Raw genomic sequence first — 23739 nt, 5'->3', positions numbered from 1 at the left:
TGACTTTTTAATTTCAATTTAATTGCCACTATTAATAACATAGTTGATCTTAAATAAAATCCCAAATGGTTTAATCTTCCAAGGTCTAAGAATCATCTTTCCCTAACACATTACCATATAAATAATAAATTTTTACAGAACCATACTGATGAGTATTTATCAGGAAATTCTCTTAATGCTAAGGGAAAGTTAATTCCACTATGATGGCACATAATTTCCTGCTTGCCCATAGTAAAACAATTCCATCATTAGATTTGAATGCTAGTATTTTGACCAGTTAGTCATTCATGTTAGGGAGTTGTAATTTAACAGGCTTTTTAAGGTCTAGTTAACAGAAATTTATGTAACCGAAATGAAGTCTCCCTACCAGTTAAAAAATGATTCAAAAATGATTCAAACGGTCAGAAATTTTTTTTCTCACTGAAGTACATGGTATCTTGTGTCTAAAGACTGAGATTACGATGTTATTTTTATCATTCTGACTTTAGTTATCTAAAAGATAATGAACTTTACTACTATCATCTGTAGGATGGACCGAAAATAGGAAAATCAGAGACTGAAGTATCAAGAATACAGTATCTTCCTGTCTGCAGTGACCCCAAACCAAACCATCTTCAATACACATGTTTAGTATATGGGGGAAAAAAATGCAGAAGGCAAGACAATCTATCTCAGTACTCAAAAACTCATCTTTAAGTTTATTGCTAAATATTGATTTTATTAATATGAAAATCTAAACTACTGTAAAATGCCTGCCTTTATAAAGATCAGAGTCATGACAAAAATAAATGAAAACAAATATGATGAATTCAACTTCTTAATTATAGTGAGGAAATACACTGGTCACCTGTGGAATCATCAGGAGTCCATGGATGACTTCGAGTTGGCTTTTCTGAAGTTGGTCCTGAGGTAGTGATCATTCTGACGCTAGGACTGGATGACCTACTGCTTACCTATAGGAAGAAGTGATTGGAGGAACAAAATGTGATTTTTAAAAGTGAAAAAGAAAAGAGAAAATTATTATAAAGCAAAGGACAGCCTTCCATTTCTATCACTAGAGGTCCTGAAATACTCTTGCAAAAAATAAATAAATCCTCTAAGATTTTTACACACACACACACACACACATACAAAAACATGTATGCATATATGTATACATACACATATAAAATTTATATGCACTCATGCATAATACCTCTTAAAACTTGATGAGCTTTCAAGAAAGTAAGAGAAATGCTCTGAGACCATAAATAAAGAAGGATTAGGAGTCCAGTAAGTGCTTAAACTGTTAGCCCTGGGAATTACAATTGAACACCAATGACTTAGAGCTTTTGTTTTGACTACGTTCTGCACTCAGAGGAATAGGCATAAAGTCTTGGGCGTTTGTAGGATGGGTATGAGTGGAGAACTGCTGTGCTTAAAGCTAAAACCTAAGAAAGGCTTCAGTCTTGGGCGAAGAGTGAACTAGGAAGAAAAATCTACCCTATAAAAGCAGATAGCAAATAAATTTGTTCGTGTTGGGAGTGGCTCTGGGTGGAGGGGAGAAATGTTATCCACTGTGAATTCATAAAATATTTCCATAATTGCTGGATGATACAACAAATCTTAACCACAACCAATCCCAAGCAGAAAAAATAACAGAAAAACTACAATAATGAATTAAACATGGATCATATTATAGTCAAATTCTAAAAAACAAAGACAAACAGAAGATGGCAGAAAGCAGCCAAAGACAGATTACCCACAAAACCAGACCAATTAGGTTCTCGACAGCAAAAAGGAAGCCAGAAGAAATTGGAATATCTTTAAACTGCTAAAAGAAAATAACTACCATCCTAAAATTGTTTGGCCAACAAAAATGTAAAGAATGAGGTCAAAATAAGGTCAAAATAACAACCTTAGATAAGCAAAAACGGATTCTACCATCCATAAGCTCTTATCATAACAATTTCTGAAGCATGTACTTTAGGGATAAGAAAAAATTTTCCCTGATTCATTGAAGGGCCAAGTTGCAATCAGGAATACTGGTAAATGTAAGGATGAATCTATACACAAAAAATATTAAACAACTGAAACATGATTAATTTACAACATCACCAAGCAAACAAATAAATAAGACAGTATTAAAGCCTGAATAACAATAGCATAAGCAAGAGAAGCACTGACTTAAAAATCCTTATATTGTTGAAGATGAGGATTTACCAATCCTTATATTGGTAAAGATATTTACTTCAGGTTGAGTATGAGTGTTAAAATTTCACAGGTAGTTACTAAAAGTAGTAATATATATGATTCCCAAATTAGAAAGACAAATAATGGAATGAGAAATATATTTGTTCAATTCAAAGGCAAAAAAGGAGCAAAAAGGGAAATAAGAGAAAACATAAAATAAGAAGGAACAAATTTATCAGTAACCATAATATAAATGGATTAAATTCTTCAGTTAAGATATTTAAAATATCAGACTGTCAGGCTGGATTAAATGCTCTTTTAAGAGACAGATCTAGTTCACAGAGTAAACAGGAAGTTAAAGGATGAAAAAAAGATAGGTAAACCTACCCAAAATAAAGTTATGTAGCTATATTAATATGAGAGAGAATACATTTTCGGGTAAAAAAAAAAAATTACTAGAGAAAGAGATAAAATGATTAAGTGAGTCAATTCATTATGTAACAACAATTCAAAATTTATATGCTCTACCTATTACAAGATATGCTATATCAATACACAGCTTCCAAACAGATACAGCAATAAAACTGCAAGGAGAAAGGGACACATTCACTACCATAGTGCAGTATTTTAATACTCCTCTGTAAATCATTTATAAAAGCAGACCAAAAAACAAAATACAACACCAGTAAAACCTGAACTCCGTAAGAAGCAAGCTTTATCTAAACATATCAATGAACCCTATACCTAAAAACTGGAGAATATGCATTCTTTTTAAACACCACGGAACATTTATGAAAACTGCTCATGTATTAGCTATAAGGCAAATCTCAAAAAAGTTAAAAAAATTTAGTATTATATAAACATATATTTTTGTACTGACTCAAAATTAACCTTAAAAATCTCATATATTTGGACATTTAAAAACACTTCTAAATAACTCATTGTTCAAAGAAAACAAAATGGAAATGAGAAAGGATTTGAACTGATTTTTACCATGAAACACAGTAAAACCTGTGGGATACAACTACAGAGGCACTTGGAGAAAAAAATACTTAATTCCAAATATTAAGATGAAAAAAATTAGAAGCAGTGACAATTTACAAGCTAGGGATTTAACTTATAAAATTAGAAAAAGAACAAAGTCATCAGCCTCCCCTCAAAAATAACAAAATAAGAATGAGAGAATACTATAATTTAGTGGTTAGTAAATTAAAACAAAAAATTCACAAGAAATAGACAAATTCCAAAAAATATATAAATCACTAAAGTTTTTTTTTTTTTTTAAGATTTTATTTCTTTATTTGACAGAGAGAGAGCATAAGCAGGGGGAGAGGCAGAGGCAGACGGAGAAGCAGACTCCCCGCTGAGCAGGGAGCCTGACATGGGGCTCGATCCCAGGACCCTGGAATCATGACCCGAGCAGAAGGCAGCTGCTTAACCGACTGAGCCACCCAGGTGCCCCTAAATCACTAAAGTTTCTACACATTATAGAAAATACCAAGTCCAGAGGATTTTACAGGTGAGTTCTATAATACACTTTCCAACTTAAAAGAAATTATTCTAGAAAAAAGAAACACTTCCTGACTCATTCTGTAAAGGCAGTAAACCTGATTAAGAAACAAGGTCAGAATAAGAAAAACGGCTAGCCAACCTCACTGATGAAAATAGGTGCAAAAGTCAAAGTCCTAAATATATTAGCAAATGGAATTTGGCAGTGTAAAAACAATAAAGATAATTTGAAAAGTTGAGGATACTAGGAATTCTATTAATCCAATTCATATTAACAGATTAAAGGAGAAAAATCTCAATAGATACATAAAAAAGCATATGACAACATTTAACAGCCATTTATGAAACTACATTTAACAAACTTGAATTCCATTTAAGAGAAGATAGTTTCTTAACCAGAGAAATGGTATTTATAAAAAGTCTAGAAATGTGGTAGCACAGAAAATGGCACTGTAGGCTGGTGGACAACAGAGGTCACAGGCAAGAAGCACACAGGGAGACTCATGGGAATTGATCATGTTCCATTTCTTAAGCTGGGTGGCGGATTCATGAGTGTTCATTTTATTATCAGGCTTCATAACTTACATATTACATATACTCTATGTATTAATATTTCATATATTAAAAACTCTCAAAGGACATGAGTTAAATGGATTTTGTAAGATTCTCTCTTAACAAAACACTTTTTTTTTCTTAAAGTGTTACTGAATACTCTGTAGGAGACTCAAAAAAGAATATGGAGTTAAGAATATAAAAAGTACATAAATTCAAAAAAATCTTCAACAGAAACACTCAAAGACTGCATCAAGTAAAATGAGAGGCAATAATAGTAGAAAGTCCCCTTGAGTAGAAATTAGCAGATGTGAGTTCTAATTATGGTACAATGTCTGATTTAGTTTACTTCAAGAAGTCTTGCTTTCTTTATCTGAAGAGGGGGTGGGGCTAGGTTAAAGATGTGGTAACTTTTAGTATTTTATCCACTCACTGCTAGAGTTCTATTATTTTAAGCCTTGAAAACTCACAATGGATTGAGGATACTAAAAAGTAAAGGGCACTTTTATAACAATTTCAGAAATTAATCATAATATAATTGTGAAGAAAAGACTGATAGAATAATACTTTCATCTTGGGTACCTACTGAAATTGCTTCAGAAATTCCAAAAAGCTTTCCCTACACCATAAACAATTTTCAACTCCATATCTGATTGGTCTTTCTAAAACCTTAGTTTATTCATGCCACGCTTAGAAAGGTGCCCTGTGTATAACAATGCTCATTCTGTTCTTCTCTCCTCCTTCCTAATTCTTCATCCTTTAGGGCCCTGCTGAGATTCCCTTCAATATCATATGTTTATTCTTGCTACATCCTTGGTTCTTTGAGCACAAAGCCAGAACCTGTGTTTGAAGACTGCTTTATTCTAGCAGCTTGTAGAATACAAATGTTCATTTACTGGTTGTTTAATGGATCATTCCTAAAATTCCCACCCTGGCATTCCTGACCCTCCATGGCCAGGTGTTACCTTACCTATCCAGATTATCTCTCCTCTGACAATTCCTTATGCCCCTTTCTCTTCCTGCTTTTAATCTAGACCCCATATTCATTCAAGGATTATATGGTCTAGTGCAAAGAGCAAGTATGACAACTAAACTATATGAAACTGACCTTTTTATACATCAAAACAGTTGAGTATCAGCAAAATCACATGATTTAGTCTAATACTTTGTGGAGACCTGGGTTTAAATCTCAGTTCTGCCATTTTTGGCTGTGTGAACTTGAATCAGTCGTCTTTTGGAGCCTTAAGCTCCTTATTTATCAAGTGTGGTTGAGCAGTAGTAATAGTTAAGAAGTGAGGCACTAGAAACAATACAATCCAGAATTTGAATCTCTTGTCTGCTATTTATTAGCAGTGTGGCTTTATGTAAGTTATTTAACCTGTAAGCCTCAATAAGTAAAATGAGGACAGTAATTACCTGCCTCATCAGTTTGTAAAAAAGTCAAATGAAATGAAGTACCCAAAGTGTTTTTTGACACAATAAAAATGTTCACTAAATGGCTGATTATTAGGCTGTAAATCTAAGAGAGGAATATATGAATGAACTTGCAGCACCTAACAATTCCCTCTCAAGATCAAAATCACAGTTCTTTTAATAAAACGTAGTGACTAAACCCTATCACAAAGATACTTTTTTCCTTTGGCTGTATTTATAGTCTGCTACTACATAAACCTCAACTTGATACTGAAATAGTTTATATTACCGTCAATGTTTATTATTCCTCAAAAATATTATAATATACTAAGGGCAGAGATCATGTGTACTTTTATATTATACTCTCCAGTATTTAGGAAATTACTGAATATATAGTAACTATAAAATAAATACTCATTGAATAAAATGATAACATAAGCTGTTAGCACTCAGATATAAGACTGGTGCTTAGGCTTATTTACCTTTTGTATACAAGAAAGAATATGTACCAAGAAGAACCAGTAATGAAATTCCTAACTCTTACTTTCAGATGCTGCTACCTTTGGCAAAAAAAAGTACAGATAATATGACATTATTCCCAAGTCCTTTAAACCTTCTTCTTCTTCTTCTTTTTTTTTTTTTTTAGAGCGGGGGGAAGGAAGAGAGGGAGTGGGAGAGAGAGAATCTTAAGCAGGCTCTATGCCTAACTTAGAGCCTGATATGGGGCTCGATCTCACAACCCTGAGATCATAACCTGAGCTGAAATCAAGAGTCGGATGTTTACCAGACTGAGTCACCTAGACGCCCCAAGGCTAATATTTTTAAGTTTCAAAACTAGTTTTTCCTTAAAACTACAAGAAAAGCCATCATGAGCTAAATTTAGATCCATAAATTAACTAAGTAAGTCTTCATATTTCAAGAAATTGGTAAGTAACAATATGCTAAAACGTTCATATAAAAAAAACCTAAAGAAATATTTAAAAACAAGCCATAATCAAATTTCTTGAACACCTGAAAAGTTAAGGTATAAATAAGAGGATCAGGTAATATTTGACAATTAAAAAAAAAACAAACTCATTTATGGTTTAAATTTATGTTACTGCTTGCAAATTACTACAGAAGAAGTAAAATTAAAAAAAAAAAATCACTGGTCAAATTCTTATGGTCATGTATGCTCTCAAAACTGGGAGGGGAAGACGAACCATGAGAGACTATGGACTCTGAGAAACAAACTTGAGGGTCTAGAGGGGAGGGGGGGATGGGTTAGCCTGGTGATGGGTATTAAAGGGGGCACGTTCTGCATGGAGCACTGGGTGTTATACGCGAACAATGAATCATGGAACACTACATCTAAAACTAATGATGTAATGTATGGTGATTAACATAATAAAATAAAATTAAAAGAAAAGAATAAATGTCAAGCTATGTTAAAAAAAACAAAAAAAAACCTCATTTGGGCTGCTCCTTCTTCAAGACATTTACAATTACTTTATTCTATTCTTATACAAATTGTAAAGTTTAAGAGAGATAGAGAAACCTGTCTTACCGCAAGGTTGGATATGAAAGTGGTTACAAAGAGTACAGAAAAGCCACACTGAAATTTAAGGCAGAAGAATACTAAGCCAAATTTAAACCAGAGGGCAAATTAACCATCGGTAGACATGAAACAGAAGTGGACTTTGCCCAGAACTTTATCTCTATACTTATAAAAAGGAATTGGGAGTTATTTTACAGACAAAAATAAAGCTTTGCTTTTTACGTCTCACCTGAATGACTGGGAAAATATTTTCATAAGTAAAAGATTGATGTCCAGTGCTACCATTTAGACTGACATTTAAAAGCTATTTAAAACCTTCAGCTGCTAAAATTATACAAGCACAAAACACAGAGATTAACTGTTGATTTATATGATAATTTTGCTGAAGTAACATCTGAATAATACAAACATTAAAAAGAAATGGGTATCAAGTTAGTGATGTGCATTTACAAGGGTACTTCCTCCATTATGATAGTCACAGATAATTCAATTAAGTCTATACATGACAGGTAATACTGAAAACATTCTTTCTAATCTGAAGGTATAGGATCAATCTAATTCTAGCTTCACTATAGTTCATTATAAGGAAATTTTAGAATTTTATTATTCTTACATGGTTTTTAAATTCTCCAAGAGAAAGGTATACTATGAACCAGGAATTTTTTAACAGAAATTATTTATACTGAAGGAGGTGCAGACTGAGGACAGACAGAAGAAGAAGTAGTATAATAAATTATATCCCTTAAATAAATAACAACTGATATGTGATAAAAGGCCTTTGAGGCCAATACTTTCTATGATCCCTAACACAAACTTGTCTTATAATACAGGAACCGAATGCCAAAGGGATTTTACTTCTTTCCCAGTGCTATTTTTGTTTTCTGGATAGTAATAAATTATAATGAGAGCAAGGAAGTAGTAAGAACATTGGGAGGTACGCTATGGGGAGGCAGGTATACATTATTAAACATCTACAGTGTGTCTGGTACTTTTACATGTTCTAAGAACCCCAAGGAGTGGGTGTTATGGTCCCCACTGGTACATAAGATTGCTGAAGCTCAGGGAAATTAAAGAACTTACCTAGAGTCACATACCTGACTAATAAAAGTAGATTCTAAAGTCCACTTAAAAATATAGTATGCCTCGTTCTCTAAACAATCATAATCACATCATCTATCTTGCAGTTGTGATTTTCACTGACTGCTGTCCCCCCCGCAAAAGACATCCTGAAAACAGATCTATATTGGATACAACTCCAGAAGGGGCATGCAGACATACACGAAAATGTGTAATTTTAGTGAAACACAGAAAGGCTACCCAGATGTATAAAAAATAAATCTGTGCAGCTACCTATGGAAATTTATTATCAAGGTGAATTAGCCTTGCTCAATAATATGATACAGCTAAAGCTCATCAATCATTGAAAACTACTTAAATACTTAATGATGATGCAGACTATCAGAAGTCAAAACACTTGAAATTGAAGAGATCTAGGACTACTTTAGCATGCAATACACTCAGTTTCACACGCAACACAGAATGACAGAGGTTTGTGTGCTTTGGAGTCATATCTAGTTTAATAACTTGGTTATAGCAATTACTGGTAGTACAAGGGAAGATGACTTTGGAAAGTTTCTCTAACCCTCAGTTTATTCATCTGCAAATGAGGAAAATAAAAGTACCAAATTTACAGGGTTATGATTTAAATAACATACATTAGTGGGGCGCCTGGGTAGCTCAGCTGGTTAAGTGTCTGCCTTCCACTCAGGTCATGATCCCAGGGTCCTGGGATTGAGTCCCGCATCAGGCTCCCTGCTCATCGAGGAGTCTGCTTCTCCCTCTCCCTCTGCCCCTCCCCTCTGCTCCTGTTCTTGCATGCTCTGTCTCTCTCAAATAAAAATCTTTAAAAAAAAAAAAAAAAAAAGGCCTGACTGGCACAACATTGGTGCACAACAGATATTACTGCAGTTCTCTAATTGATCTGGGCCTAAGTCTGATGTGCTCAAATACATCAGGGAAAGCTGGGCCTTCTTGGCACTGTCAATGCTCCCTAGCCAAAGACCACCAGGAACATACCCATAGTGGGATGAGATGAGTTTAACATTCATTGCAGTGAAGCAGAGTGCTTGCAATGGGATAATGTGGGGTCTCTCTGAAAAGATTTTAGAGCTTACTGTATATTTGGAGTACAACATTGGTGCACAACAGATATTACTGCAGTTCTCTAATTGATCTGAGCCTAAGTCTCATGTGCTCAAATATATCAGGGGAAGCTGGGCCTTCTTGGCACTGTCAATGCTCCCTAGCCAAAGACGACCAGGAACATACCCATAGTGGGATGAGATGAGTTTAACACTCATTGCAGTGAAGCAGAGTGCTTGCTATGGGATAATGTGGGGTCTCTCTGAAAAGATTTTAGAGCTTACTGTGTATTTGGAGCTTTTGCTGAATGATTTTGGGGAGGTTCTAAGGAAGGAGGGGTTCACTCTAGATTGGCTACTGCCAGAAAACAGAGGCAATTCTTCAGGGAAGATAAACTCGGATGAGGATAAAGCTGCAGCTGGTAAAGAAGCACAGTCACTCGCATCAGCTGGGAAAAGGCAATGTCTGGTATTTTGTGTGTGGCACAGTGACCCTGTTTTGTCTGTGCTGAGACATTATAAAATGTTCTTGTTTTGTCTCATCTTATCATGGTCTCAGTTAATCTTGTCTATTGGTGTTCTGAGAAATTGTTTATGTCCAGCTTCTAACAGTACTTGAGGCCTCAGCATCAGATCAGTTCCTGGACATCCTGGGGCAACTTTTTTTCTCAGTATGTTTTCAAAGTACCTAAGAGGCCAGATTCACTACGTGTGCTTAATAAGCTTCCTCGCTTAATAAAAACCTGAATTAATTTAAAAGTGAGTTGTATGTTGTAAGGATGCACTATTTCAGACAAATCACAACTACTGTTAATTCAGATGTTTGCTTCATTCACTATTCTGCTCAATAGCAATGGCAGTATAAAAACAACCTAATTTTAATTTAAAGATATAAAGTCTAAGTGATTTTAAGGTCAGTCTTGAATCAAGAGCCAAAGTATAAACTCCAATCAGTTCACTTTCCTCTATGAGATGTATTATTAAGCTTCATTAGTAATTTTTCTCTCTTCCTCTGATGACTGTACTGGGTGGGCAAATTCTTTTATGTTCTTTCTCAATTTCCATGGCCAAAACCGATCGACCAACCAACCAACCAACAAAAAAACCCCATACATCTGTTTTATCATTGCTTAGCTAGACTTTAAAAAGAATTATACCTTCAATTTTGAAAATCCATACTGTGCATAATTTTCTTTTTCAAATGTTATTTTCATGAGTATTAAAAAGATTTAATGGTTTATCTTAACACTTTCAGAAGGAAAATGTTTTCCCAGTGTATTAGAATTACTATCTACCATTCTCATCCCAAATGGCATTTTAAGTTTATAATACTTAAGTAATTTTGAAAGGGTGAATCAGTGTTAAAAACTGGCTACACAATGGCTATCACCTGTTTTAAACAGGTTGTACTGCCACACCAAATTCCCCCTCACTCCGAATCTTCTGTAGTAGTCCATGACAATTCATGCAAATGATTGTCACACAACCACAGTCTGCCTCAGTTCCAGTGTTTTCCTACAGAAGGTATTATAAATTAAAAGGGTAACAATCATAATCTCAAGTAATACAGAATTTGTGATGAAATAAGGAAGGCTGGTATGGTGAGGTCAGTCCTGAATGACAGCAATGCCTTTACTACAGAGTACAAAGAAAAGCACTTGCACTAGCAGATGCTCCTGAACTGCCTTAGAGCAGGCTTCGCATTCCCAGTCAAAGGGAGAACACTTGGCTAAGAGTTTCTCATAACTGGAATATCAATGGCAATAGTAAACAGTGTTAAAAAGGCTGAGCTCATCAAGCCTCTAAGGAATCAAAGCAAATACCAGGTGCTAAACTATCTGTTACTAAAGGCCCTCATTAACACTTGAAGTATTTGAGGGGAAGAAAGTGGGAAATTTCATTCAAAAGTTCCAGGGCTTCACAAAAGCAGATATGCTGAAAAAGCCATTAAAATAAATGAAATAAAATGATTGTATGCATTTATAATACCTTCAGATTTAGGGTTACTTAATATCATATATAGTAAATTTATATGTATAATGTATGTATGTGTGTATATGCGTTTGAGTGTATAGGCACTGTGAGAAATAAAAATATATCCAGATATAAATGAAGATCAAGGATATTTATCATAAATATTTCAAGTGCTTTTTGTTAAGTTGATAGCTATAAAAGGCTTTCAAATTTTTATTAACAACTATAAAGATTCTCTAAAATTTAAAATATTATTTAAAAAAGGAGGTGTGCCTGGGTGGCTCAGTTGGTTAAGCATCTGCCTTTGGCTCAGGTCATGATCCTGGGGTCCTTGGATGGAGCCCCGTGTCAGGCTCCCTGCTTCTGCCTCTCCCTCTGCCATGCCCCCTGCTTGTGCTCTCTTGCTCTCTCAAATAAAATAAATTAAAATTTTTTTTAAAAATATGAAAGAATAAAACACCTTTCTAGAATGAAAAGTACTAGTTCATTTTATCAGAAATTAAATCACTTTGTTTCTAATACATAATCCTATTATTTTACATGAATATGGACCATAATGTGACATTTTTATTACTTCAGATATATGTTATACTCATAACACTTATTGCAACACAAGTGAAAATAAATCAACAAATACCTCACAATTAGTTCTCATTCATTTAAAAAATATCATATGAATTATATACATCCAGTATATTGATCTGAATAACAGAAAAAAACACTGGCTGAGCTTCCACTTTTATAGACTTGTTAAAACTCTGTACTAGTCAGTAATGACTAAAATTATAACACTGTCTGGATCATTTATAAAGAAAGTGATAAAGAGATAAGAGGAGTTTAGAAGAACATCCAGAAATATAAGATGAAGAAAACCTTAGCAACTGTGATAGAAGCCTTTCCAGAATTTATCCATCTGCTTAGTAAATACTGTCTTAAGAATATTTCACAAAAATATAAATCCAGTAAGATATGACAAATTAAAAGATGTTAGAGACATCTAGATATGTCAGTGCCTTATGTAATGTCACAGGAGTGACATTTTCTTGGGAAAATATTTATTAGTAAATATTAATAATCAGTAAAATAATTAGTAAAAAATTTTTTCTTTACCTCCTTAGTAAAAAGGAGGCAGCACTAAGGATTCACTTCAGAGGATAAGGATAACAAACTGTTAAATTACAAAGTTGGTATTTCTTTATTAAATCATATATAAAAACCCTGTAATGCACATGGAGCACTACTGAATTAATCAACCTACTATAATAAATTATCCTTCAAGTTAAACTAATAATGGCATCTATACTTTTTTCCCAAAGTATTTAAATTCAAATGCCAATGAACTCCTCTACCACAATTTTAGGTCAACTCATGAAACTAATTCTGCAGAGTATATATGTTATAGTTAATTCTTGATTTCTGCCCCTTATTATTCTTCAAAGACAGAGAATTCAAATGTTAAGTTTTACCTGACCAGGTTCTGTTCCAGTAACAGTCAAGTCTTGGATGGATCTACGTCTTGGCTGTCCGTTGCCTTTTAAAAGATAAAAAAAAGCAGAATACTGAGATCTCTTCAGACAGACAACAAGGTTGTTACTGCTACAGTAGGAAGCTGGAATTTGTTCCTCCTTGGATCTACACAAAATGTTTGTGGGAAAAATAGTTAAGTCAGTTTATTGTTAAAAAGAAGAAGAAGAAGAAGAGAATGTTGTAAGGAAAGGAAGAGAAACAGCTGCAGAATTTTAACTCAAAAGTTGCTGGCCTACAACAAAGTAGGTCCTACTCCTACCCCACATGAATAGCTGTTGAACTCTCTTGCACCATCTTCTGTCATGTATTTAAATAGAGGAATATTTGTGGGCTGGGGCTGATGATGGCATCTATTTCAAGGGCCTTACGTTACAGTGTCTACAGCAAGACAGCTAGCCAGCAGGTAGTATGACATGACTGCCTTTAACCAACAACAGTACCTTGTTCATTCAGAGCCTAAAAGGATGCTTAGGCTTAAATTTATTATACTGAGTCACACTTACTTAATCCCATTAGTTTTTGTCAGAATCTAGTAATTTATTACTGGTGAACAACTCTATTTTAATTTCCTGCTGAAGATGAATGACTCTCATTCAATTCTCAAATGTACAGCTTGCTGAAATGGGCTATTGTGTTAATCCTGCTTTAGGAACACCAATGCTAATAATAATTTAATCTAAAAATTAGTTTATGAAAAATTTCTATAAATATAAGGAAAACAGAATGAATTAAGCAAGAGTTTCACTCAGTACTTTTATGTGGGCACAGAGTTGTTTATATGGTATCTTCTAAGATGAGAGATCAGTTGTCTAAAAGGAAACACCAAAATATTGTGAGAAACAGCTGAAACAATACTCAAAATTCTTTTGACTCTGAAAGCTATATTACATAATTTCTCAACTAGTAGGTAGCACTCAGAACATGCACTCTAACAGTTCTGGCCCGATTAGCAGACAATTCATTCTTAAAATTTTGTATTTCTATAATCCTCAGTATCTTATTTTAAACCAATCAGCAATATACCTTAGCATCTTAATCCATGTGACCCCATTATTTTGCATGTAAACTCAAAGGACCTTACAACAGAATAAAGTTTAATGCAGTAATATGTGTAGTAAATATAAAAACTCAAGTTTATAGCCACACTCAAATTCATAAGACATCATCACTTTTTTTCATTTTAAGCTATGTTTTAGAGTTCTCTACATAATTTTAGCTCAAATTTACTTCAAATTTCATTTCATTCCAAGTTCCAACTTTTTTAAAAAATATTTTATTTATTTATTTGAGAAAGAGAGAGAGTGAGAGAGAGCACAAGCAGAGGGAGTGGCAGAGGGAGGAGAAGCAGGCTCCCTGCTGAGCAGGGAGCCCGATGTGGGACTCGATCCCAGGACTCCAGGATCATGACCTGAGCCAAAGGCAGACGCTTAACGGACTGAGCCACCCAGGCGCCCCGCAAGTTCCAACTTTTGGATACAAATTAAAATAACAAAAATAACACACATTTGTTGAATCAGGCACACTAAGACACTTTTATGAAAATTTTTAACTATTGCTGTTTCCTGAGAACAAAAAGATCCCTACCACCATGACTAATAAGCAATTTTAGGCACACTTCATTCAACACAATCATTCTAAAATTAGCTTAGATGAGACAGGCTTATAAAAGTGTCTGGAATTCTCTTTTCAGATTAGCAACATTTGTGAATCTGGGGAACCACCCAGCACATGTGTCTAAAAATCATTACATCACCACTGCAATAACAAAAACAAACTAAAATCTAAGTGGGGTAGAAGGAAGGGGAATAAAAACTTTTAAGGAAGTAGGGTAAATAAGAGGTGACACAGTTAACAAATGCCATAAAATGAGAAATCTTCAAGCTACAACATGAATCAAAGCAAGCAATATTAGGCAATGCATTTTAATTAGAATAACCAACGGCAGAAACCATCTGGCAAATAGTTTAGACAAAGCAAAAAAGGACTGCAATCAACAAATACTTGTTGCTCCAATATTAAGTTTTAAGTCATAATTTAGAAATGTGAATGTAAAAAAAATAAAACTATTATCGCAAATGAAAATTACTGGGTGTGTTCTCAGTAAATTTAGCTTGAGTCTAAACTTTTTTTGCAACTAAATACTAATTTAGAAACTCACTTATTTTACATTTTTTCATAGTTCTTTGATATGTACATACCTATACTACACATGGTAGTGTAAATGAAAAAAGCAGAATCAAGGGCTAATACGATGTCTACAGATGCCTAATCAAGGAATCTGAAACCTGCAAATGATGTCCTGAGTATTTCATTTTGTAATAAATTCTGGAGCTTTCGGGACTTACAATAGGGAACAAGTGATACTTTTTAGAACAACTTGTCTAAGAGCAACAAAAGGAATATACTATATCCCTAGCCCATCATAACCACCCCACATACCCCCTTTTCCCTCCAAAAAGAAAGTATGGTTGAAATAGCAGCTTATAGGTCAGTTCAATTGTTCTTACAATAATGTCACAAAAACAGAATCCATCTCTTCAAAAAGCTGCTCTTTTAAGTACAACTTATTTACTGAACTGGTATTTGAACAGAGTCCTTCCTAGTCACTCCTGTGGCTTTTCTTATTGGTTTAAGTAAGCTCATTGTTTTCCTTACCTTAATTACTGTTATTTTTCTATTTTCCAAACTTCCTGAAGACTCTTTTCATGTAAAAATCAACACTACATTTTCCTGGAGACATCTCTTAACAAATATTGGAAAATATGAGATTCATAAGTTTTGAATATTAAAATATTCATTAAAATAATGTTAATATATAGAAATGAATATTAATACATATTATATAGAAAATAAAGTATTAATGAATATTAAACTATTCCTTAAACTATTTTTAATATTAAAAATGATATTAAAATTTTTAATATTAAAAATTGTGTTTTCATGTTTAAAATATAGGATTTAAAAAAATTTGTACGGCACTATACACTGTAGTATTATATCATTGCTTCATAGTAAACTGTGCAATTTAAAAATATATGTTCTCATTTAGGCTGCCACAAACTTCATACTCTTTTATTTATTTCAACAAATCCTACCTCATTCCTTAGAAGGCCCTTCAGGGTGAGTTTTTTTTCCCTCCTAACAAAGGAAAGTAATTATTATTGATGTTTTGTTTTCTAACAAACTAGATTTCATTAGGTTAGAGTTCAGTTTTTTCGACTGCAAAATGTGATCTTGATAGGCTACTATATGTAAAGACTATTAAACATTCTCTTTAATGTTGGTTAGATGAACTTCCCTATTTAATTAGCCACAAATAACAGAATTTTAGCAAGGTGAGGTGGCTACACACAACAGAAGCAGAAATATTTCAGCATAGCTCTCCTTGGCCCTCAGAGTCCCTAATTCAAAGGTTTATAGCTGCTAATGACACTATGTGTCCAAGGCAGAACTTGCCAGATCTAGGAAAGTTTCCTTATCTCACTGTCTCTTCACACCAGCACTGCACTATTCAGGGGGAAAAACTGCACCAGTAATTTATGTACTTACAGTTAAAGTAATGTTTATAAATAGTATCTACTGGTTCTTGAACCAAATATAGTATTAATAGGTTATATTCTTGTCCTGACGGGAGAAAGCCAAATAGTGCCCAAGTGTCTCTGAACAGTACTGCAGCCTCCAGCTGTCCAGCATTCTACAAAGCCCTCATTGCACTGCCCCCCCACCAGCCCAATCTGTTTGTCAATTACTTCAGGTATCTGAAACTTCGAAGGAGGAAAATACTTTAGTATGAGAAACTCAACTACCCATTTATTTTTGTTAAATATGCTTGGGCTCTCCCATACTCTACTTACTCTATTTAACTACTCATCATACTCTTGAAAACAACTAATATAGAGCTAAATGTGTCTGACTGAAATTAAAAGTGAATATTCATTAAATTTTTCTCAGTTAAGATACCTAATGCAGCTGAAATCATAAGGACACCTGGAGTTTCTTTCAGCTTTAAGAACAGTATTACAAAATTGAAGGGGGAGATGAAACATGAGAAACGATGGACTCTGAGGGGCAAGCTGGGGGTTCTGGAGGAAGTGGGGTGGGAGGATGGGTTAGCCTGGTGATGGCTATTGAAGAGGGCATGTTCTGCATGGAGCACTGGGTGTTGTACACAAACAATGAATCATGGAACACTATATCAAAAACTAATGATGTAATGTATGGTAATTAACATAACAATAAAAAGGGGGGGGAAGAACAGTATTACAAACAAAAAGCAGCTAAATTCAGGCTCTTCAGGGACCTAGGCAAAAACATTTTACATGACTGACTAAAAAACATTTGCATATTCCATCTTTATTATTTATTATATCCTTAAGAACTGTATGTAAAGACGGAAAATCATCTTTGGTTAAAGCATTCTATGATTTTAAAATGCTATGCCATATTATTTTAGCCTTACAAAAGGTATACTAAAGCACCACTGTTCAAGGCTCTCAAATAGAAGCACATTAAGGCAATTTTTATCTACGGAATAAATGAGAATTTTCAAGTGTTTTAAATGAACTCAAGCATTATAATTTAGTCTGAACTAAGAAATTCAGAACTACTGAGCATAACAGCAAAGAAACTGTTTAAACATAAATATTCTTTAAACTTTGTAGGTTATTTTTTTAAAGATGTATTTATAATATAATTACGGTAGTCCTACAATAAATATCAGTATTTGGAAAAATTTACTTTTGCAATATTTGGAAATATGTATCATTTTAGGATAGTAATCAATCTGGTCTAAACTGTATATAAGGAATTTCATTTTAGAAAGTAAGGAACTACAGAAGACTAATGTTTTCATTAAATCTTTTATAGGTGGTATATACGTATGTATTTGATAGTAGCTTTTCAGTGGATTGCAAAATGCATTATTATTGCAGCTGATTTCCTTAAGTGCTGTAACTATTCACACAAGGACTCCAGAGCAGAACTGCTAATCTTTTTTGATTACTGAAACTAAAGCCATGAACAAAATCTGCATTAACTACTCAGTCTCTTACCCCATGCTTTAAACGGGAAAAGGCTGTTGTTCCTGTTTTGTTAATTTTTGACGTTTTACCTGTTTATCTTTGACACTGGTATTTTTGAAAGAAATGTAAAATTTAGGTATTCTAACACCAGTAAATATTATCAGAATGTATTATATAGTTTCATAATTCATATACCCTATTTCATTTGAGTATATGAGATGAAGATGGGGGAAAAAAATAGAGCCTTGGAAGCCTGGATATAACAAAAATGAATGCGGGAAAGTCAAGAAAATCCAAGTAGAAGAACCAAATAAACAAAAATTCATATTCTTATTAAAATCTTGGAAGAAAAAAATTAGTAAACTTAAGCAATCTAATAATATGCCACTCATTCACCTTTTCTTTAAATAAAAGTAAAACAAATGAAAAGGAACTGGCTAAAAGGGAGAAATGATTATGCTTTTAACACTTGGAAAATATTTAAGAAAGTCTATTTCCTCTTCTCAAAGTTCATTTCAAATTATCAGTTTATAATGTTCAATAAACAAACAGATTAGAAACTGGTAGGTCAAACAGTTTAAATCCTGAGCAAGAAACTTCTACATTTACATTTACTTTGCTTAGGTAGAACCCTGTTACTTGACAGGACCCTCTCCACAAATGAGGAATTGGCAAAATGTCATACTCTACTGGCAATCTGCTCTTAACTACGTGTTGCTTGGTAATAAAAAGCCAGATTGATCTCCAGCCACTCTTTGTGGACAGTGAAAAGTAGAAGGGAGTCATCAGCAGCAAACTTTGCCAATACTTCTTCAGAGCCAGCATCAATGTAGAAGAGGTATAAAAAATTGTGTAGCTTGATCCATAGGAACTCCTGAGGTATTAAAGGTCTATTTTTGCAGGACCTGAGTGACTATTACATTAATGAATGTCACTGTAAGCCTGAGATTGCTTGCTCTTCCTCATCTGAATGATGGCAGAATATAAAACAGTGCAAAGAGCAAGCAAAAAACAAGACTTGAATTTGTCCACCTGTGACTAGATTAGGCATTTCAGTCACTATAAAGATGCATTTAAAAAAAAAATTCTTTAGAGTAACAGTGTGTATTTCACAATTTAAACAACTTGGTAAATTTGAAAAAATTCAAGCAAGATACACCTCAAAAAGATGTATTTGTACATTGCCAATAAGTACACATAAAAGTTTTGTGATGCTTAAAGGAACACTTTTTTTATGACAAGAGGCAGTTCATTCTGAGAAGTACATTAGACCCAGTATACTGGACTTGGCCAAAGAAAAGTATTATCCAAAATACTTATTCATTACAGATAAGATAAAAAAAATCGCTATATTTAAAAAAATGCTTACAAATGGGATCCAGTACTAATGAGTACCTGTTTGGGTATATCAAGAGGTTCTGTAATACCATAGGACTTGTGGGAAATGGACTCTGAAGAAAAAAATTCTAAAAGGTACTAAGAAATTTTGGGAATTAAGTAACATCTTCCTTTATAATTTAAAATGGCCATTTAAGACCATTTGAAATATTCTCAAAGTTTGGGTTATATTTTTATATTTAATTTTTAAAAATACAACTTAAGAACACATTAATGTCTGGCTTTTATGTCCAACTGTTGTTAATTTCAGTGCTTGTATTCTTTTATTAAAGAAAACAAAACTGATTAGGTTAATGTTTGGATATCTGGGGGGGGAAGTCACCAAGAATATTTAATAAAATGTTATTACTGAATACCATTTCTATTTGAACAGCATTGTTGCTCTGGCAATTAAGAGCAGACTTAAGGTTTCCTGACTCCAATAAGGACCCAGTGTCAAGAGAGGGTCTTCTGGCCAAAGAGCTCTCTTTAATGTGAACACATTATCCTCCTGTGAAAGAGGAGCAAGGCAGAATTACTCTATCTTCTCTGACTCAAACGAAAGAGGAGAAAATGGACGTGACTTGGAGTCAGATCTAGGTTGGGATCCTGGCTATGTGCCTCTGGGAAAACCACTCAAAACTCATGAGATCTAAGTTCCTCATTCGTAAAATAGCCATAATTTTATCTGGTAACCCATTTATAAGACTGCTATAGAGGTCAATTAAGAATGTGTACTCTGAACTACTTTATAGGCCACACAAGAGCATCTAAGCAGGGTTTCTCAGCATTGGTATTGTTGACATTTAAGGCTGGATAATTCTTGGCTTTTGGAAGATTGTCTGGTACACTGTAGGATGTTTAGCAGCATCCTGGGCTCCTGCCCACCATATATATGCCACCTGCCACTTGTGACAACCAAACATGTTTCCAGATGTTGCCAAATATCCCCTGGAGGGCAAATGCATCCTGGTTGAGAACCATTAAGACTATTCTTTCTCTTTTCTCTCCCTCAGTATTTTGTATAGTACTGGCTACATCGTTCAATACATGTTGTGTGTATATGTTCTTAATGCTTACTCATAAGACATGGATTAAGATTATACTGCCACTTGCCTAAATTCTCCTGATTCATTCAGACATTGAAAGTAATCACACTTAACAGTATGCATGTTTAAATGTTCCCACTTCTTTAGTCAAATATTATTCTCTTAAACACTGTACCTTTCAGCATGGAGGTAAAATGATCTCAAGTACTTTGTTAATTCTGCAAGCACGCCATGACTCAGTAAATGAAATTACTATGTGAGAAATGGGTTAACTCTTTTCTCTGAACAGCAATAGTGATGATGTTATAGAATAAAGCACTTTGAAAGAATAAAAATTAATTACTTTAATATAAAATGGTTTTCTACAAACAAAATGCCTCCTAAGAATTATTTATGTTTTATGCATATTTATAATTTATACAGATTTTATATATCCTAGTTCCTAGCCATGGGAGGTCAATAATAGTTTGTTCATTTAATAGGTACATATTTATTAAACACTATGTGTGAGGCACTGTGTCAGGTAACTGCTAATACTGTCAACAGTAAGTAACAAAGACATGGTCTCTATTCTGTTTTCATTTTACTAGAGGAGAAAATGACCTCTAGGTATTCAACTATGATACAATACTATGCTAAAAGCACAATCACAGGTAGTGTATAGAGTGCTGAGGAATTTACCCAAATCACACCCATGAATGTGTGTGGGAAAAACTGTGTATTTCTTTTTGGGGAAGAGGTGGAGGAAAACCCAAAGCAGGTGGAGAAATAAATGATAATTTTGATGACATATACTAACCGATAATGAAGGTCACATATGCCATTTAAGTTTCTGCCAAATATGGTGATTTAGAGTCATCTATGAAATTATTACTATAACAAATAAAAGCAATTTACCAATTAAGACTGAAGTACCATGTGTGAGTTAGGTATAAAAACATGTAATGTGCAGGAAGATTCTCTTGATAACATACAAGAATCAGAATTGACCTTGATTCTTGGGCAAGATACCATGCAAAACAGCAAATCTCATTTTTATTTTGTTTCTATTTTCTAGGTTAAGGCAAAATGGTATTTAGCAATTCTTTTTCAACTTCAAATTTCACTTGCTACCAACAGAAAGAGGCTTGGAGAGGAAGCCTAGAGGAAACCCCAGAAGTAGAAACTAAGGAAGGAAAGGAGCCAAGGTCAACAAATATTTTTAAATAGTTGTTTCCTCTTTCTGCTGGGTGCAAATAAAGTCTTGGTTCAGCTCATCTGCTCACTTAAAAGCAGGCAGGAAGTTGGTAAAATTCTAGGCTAGTATTCTCCCTTCTGGGAAAAGGTTTACTTTGCCTTCTAGTCTACCCTCATTTTTGGAGACTTAAGGTATCCTGTCAAGTCTGCCTCAGTATATATAAATGTGTAGTTTTCAATCTGTCTTCCTAATCTCTGCATGCAAGGTATCTCTTTTTATGTCCTGAACAAATTGGAGCAAGAAGCATTTTATAAGTACTAGGGATCATTATTCCGGTCCCACAGCTATTAGACCAACTCAGGTGGTCTATGATACCTGATATGACGATCTCAGGGACATCCAGAATGTTGCCAAATGAAGCAGTTTTACGGTGGCCCCGTTTAGGCTTGGAATAGGCTGCAAAAACATATATATACAGTATACATGCAAACAACCACAAACAGTAACAAAGAAAACGATTAACTACAAAAACAGAATACTTTTCAAATAGTTATGTTAATAATACTTCATGCAAAATGGCATGCAGAACTATCTAACTTTTCATCCATGCTTAGAAAAGGCGTGATTTAGGAGAAAATATCAATAAAGAAGTCTCACATACTGGTTTTAATTAGCAAGAAAAAAAATAAAAAGGACAGAGACAAACAAAGCTGCAGGGTAATGAGGAAGCTAAATTTCAAACATGTTCAGAGAAACAATCTACCTAAGTGAAATCGCTGATAAGCGATGGAGGGCTAGGATGAAAGTGGGAAGGGAGAGAGGAGTTAAAACGAAATAAGCTGCCATATTTGTTTTAATCACACAAACAAAGGAATATATGTTCAAATTAGATGTTTCTTGAAGTGTGCTATAAATAAAATTCGTGATTAAATAATTATTGAATCAAAGTATGAAATGTATATGCTTTTTAAAATAAGTATTTACACATACTTCTATTAAACTGAATATTTACTGTAGTTTCCAAAGTTCAAGGTACATTTCCATTAAATGTGAACAGTATTAAAAGCTGGAGAATATGAGTTTTTCAAAGACAATTCATAAAAAAAATCTTAACTGTACAAAATTCAGTGATGTTCAATGGCATCTGTTCTACATTTAGAGAGGGTGGGATAATTTAAATGTGTGTGGTTGTTTTTAACCTAGTGAAATATCACTTCTGTAAGGAATAATTATAAACCAATACCTGACTAGAAAATTGACACTAGCAAAGATATAAAACTGTTGTAACACCACTTCTTATTTTAGAGTAGCAATCATTATTTAGCACATCTAACTTGAATGATATCCTTGAAGTGGAAAGGTTCCCCAAGTGTGAAGATATGTCATTGTGTGCACTATTCATCTGCCACTACACTGAGATGCCCTCACTCCACAGGAAAACACTTGCGACTCAGAGACCAGGAGGGCTCGTTAGTGACTGATGAGCTCCATTCAACCTGATCATTTATAAAGATCTCTCTGTGTGGCAAAGAATTCCAGTCCCCTGCCAATCTCTATTCTTCCCCTCTTTCTAGCAACTGAACCCTGACTTTACTCAGGACAGCAATGTCCCCAGATAAAAGATCACAGATCCTTTTGTCCCTTGCAGCCAGGTGTAGTCATTTGACCATATTACTATGGCCAAAGGCATCTATACGGAAGTTGTTGGGGGAACTTCTGGTAAAGATCCTTAAAAGAGCTTGGGTATGGGCCCTTTGGCCTTCACCTAATTTTTCTTTCTTGCTGCCTGGACTGTGGATGTGACAACTGCAATTATGGTAACTATTCTGGAGCACAAAGTTACCTTGAGGATGGAAGCCACACAATAGGATTGTGGCCCAGAAACAGAGGAGCACAGCTGCCTAATGATCATGGAGCCTACCTTCAAATTTCTTTACGTGTGAACAAGAAAGCTTATGTGTTAAAGACACTGCTATTTTGAATATTCTGTTATAGCTAGCCGGTTCTAGTGCTGATATAATCAGTGTTCATTAGTAGATGAAGACAAGTACAATATGTTGGTCCTCTGGAAAACTTCTGAAAAGAGCTCCACAAAAAATGAGAATTTCTATTTAAAAAAAAAAAAAAAACAACCTGGTTAGGTTAGCTAAGTTAAAAAATATATATACTAATATACATGAAAATACATGTATACACATATATGGTTAAAAGACCAGAGGTAAATACACAAAATTGTTAAGTGTTTTATCTCTCAGTGGGACAATTATGAAAAACTGGTTTTTTTTTTTTG

General features: G+C 34.1%; 1 protein-coding gene across 2 annotated transcripts in view; it reads right to left on the bottom strand.

Moving 5' to 3' along the window:
- MAP3K7 (mitogen-activated protein kinase kinase kinase 7) overlaps positions 1–23739 on the bottom strand; it is a 67377-nt gene that overhangs the window by 8230 nt on the left and 35408 nt on the right. Inside the window, exons 12-14 of one of the 2 annotated variants that reach the window (XM_028108052.2) lie at positions 21825–21905; positions 12765–12829; positions 848–953 (exon numbers count right to left, since the gene is read on the bottom strand). In XM_028108052.2, the coding sequence (XP_027963853.1) occupies positions 848–953; positions 12765–12829; positions 21825–21905 (252 nt within the window). The remainder of the gene's footprint in view (positions 1–847; positions 954–12764; positions 12830–21824; positions 21906–23739) is intronic. The other variant, XM_028108053.2, reaches the window with a different exon arrangement.

Source organism: Eumetopias jubatus, unplaced genomic scaffold (assembly GCF_037043125.1).
Source record: "Eumetopias jubatus isolate StellerSeaLion01/CBP00866 unplaced genomic scaffold, mEumJub1_p1.0 scaffold_6, whole genome shotgun sequence".
Lineage (NCBI taxonomy): Eukaryota > Metazoa > Chordata > Mammalia > Carnivora > Otariidae > Eumetopias > Eumetopias jubatus.
Note: the sequence above shows the minus strand (reverse complement) of the source record. Positions and strands in the feature narration are given on the sequence as shown.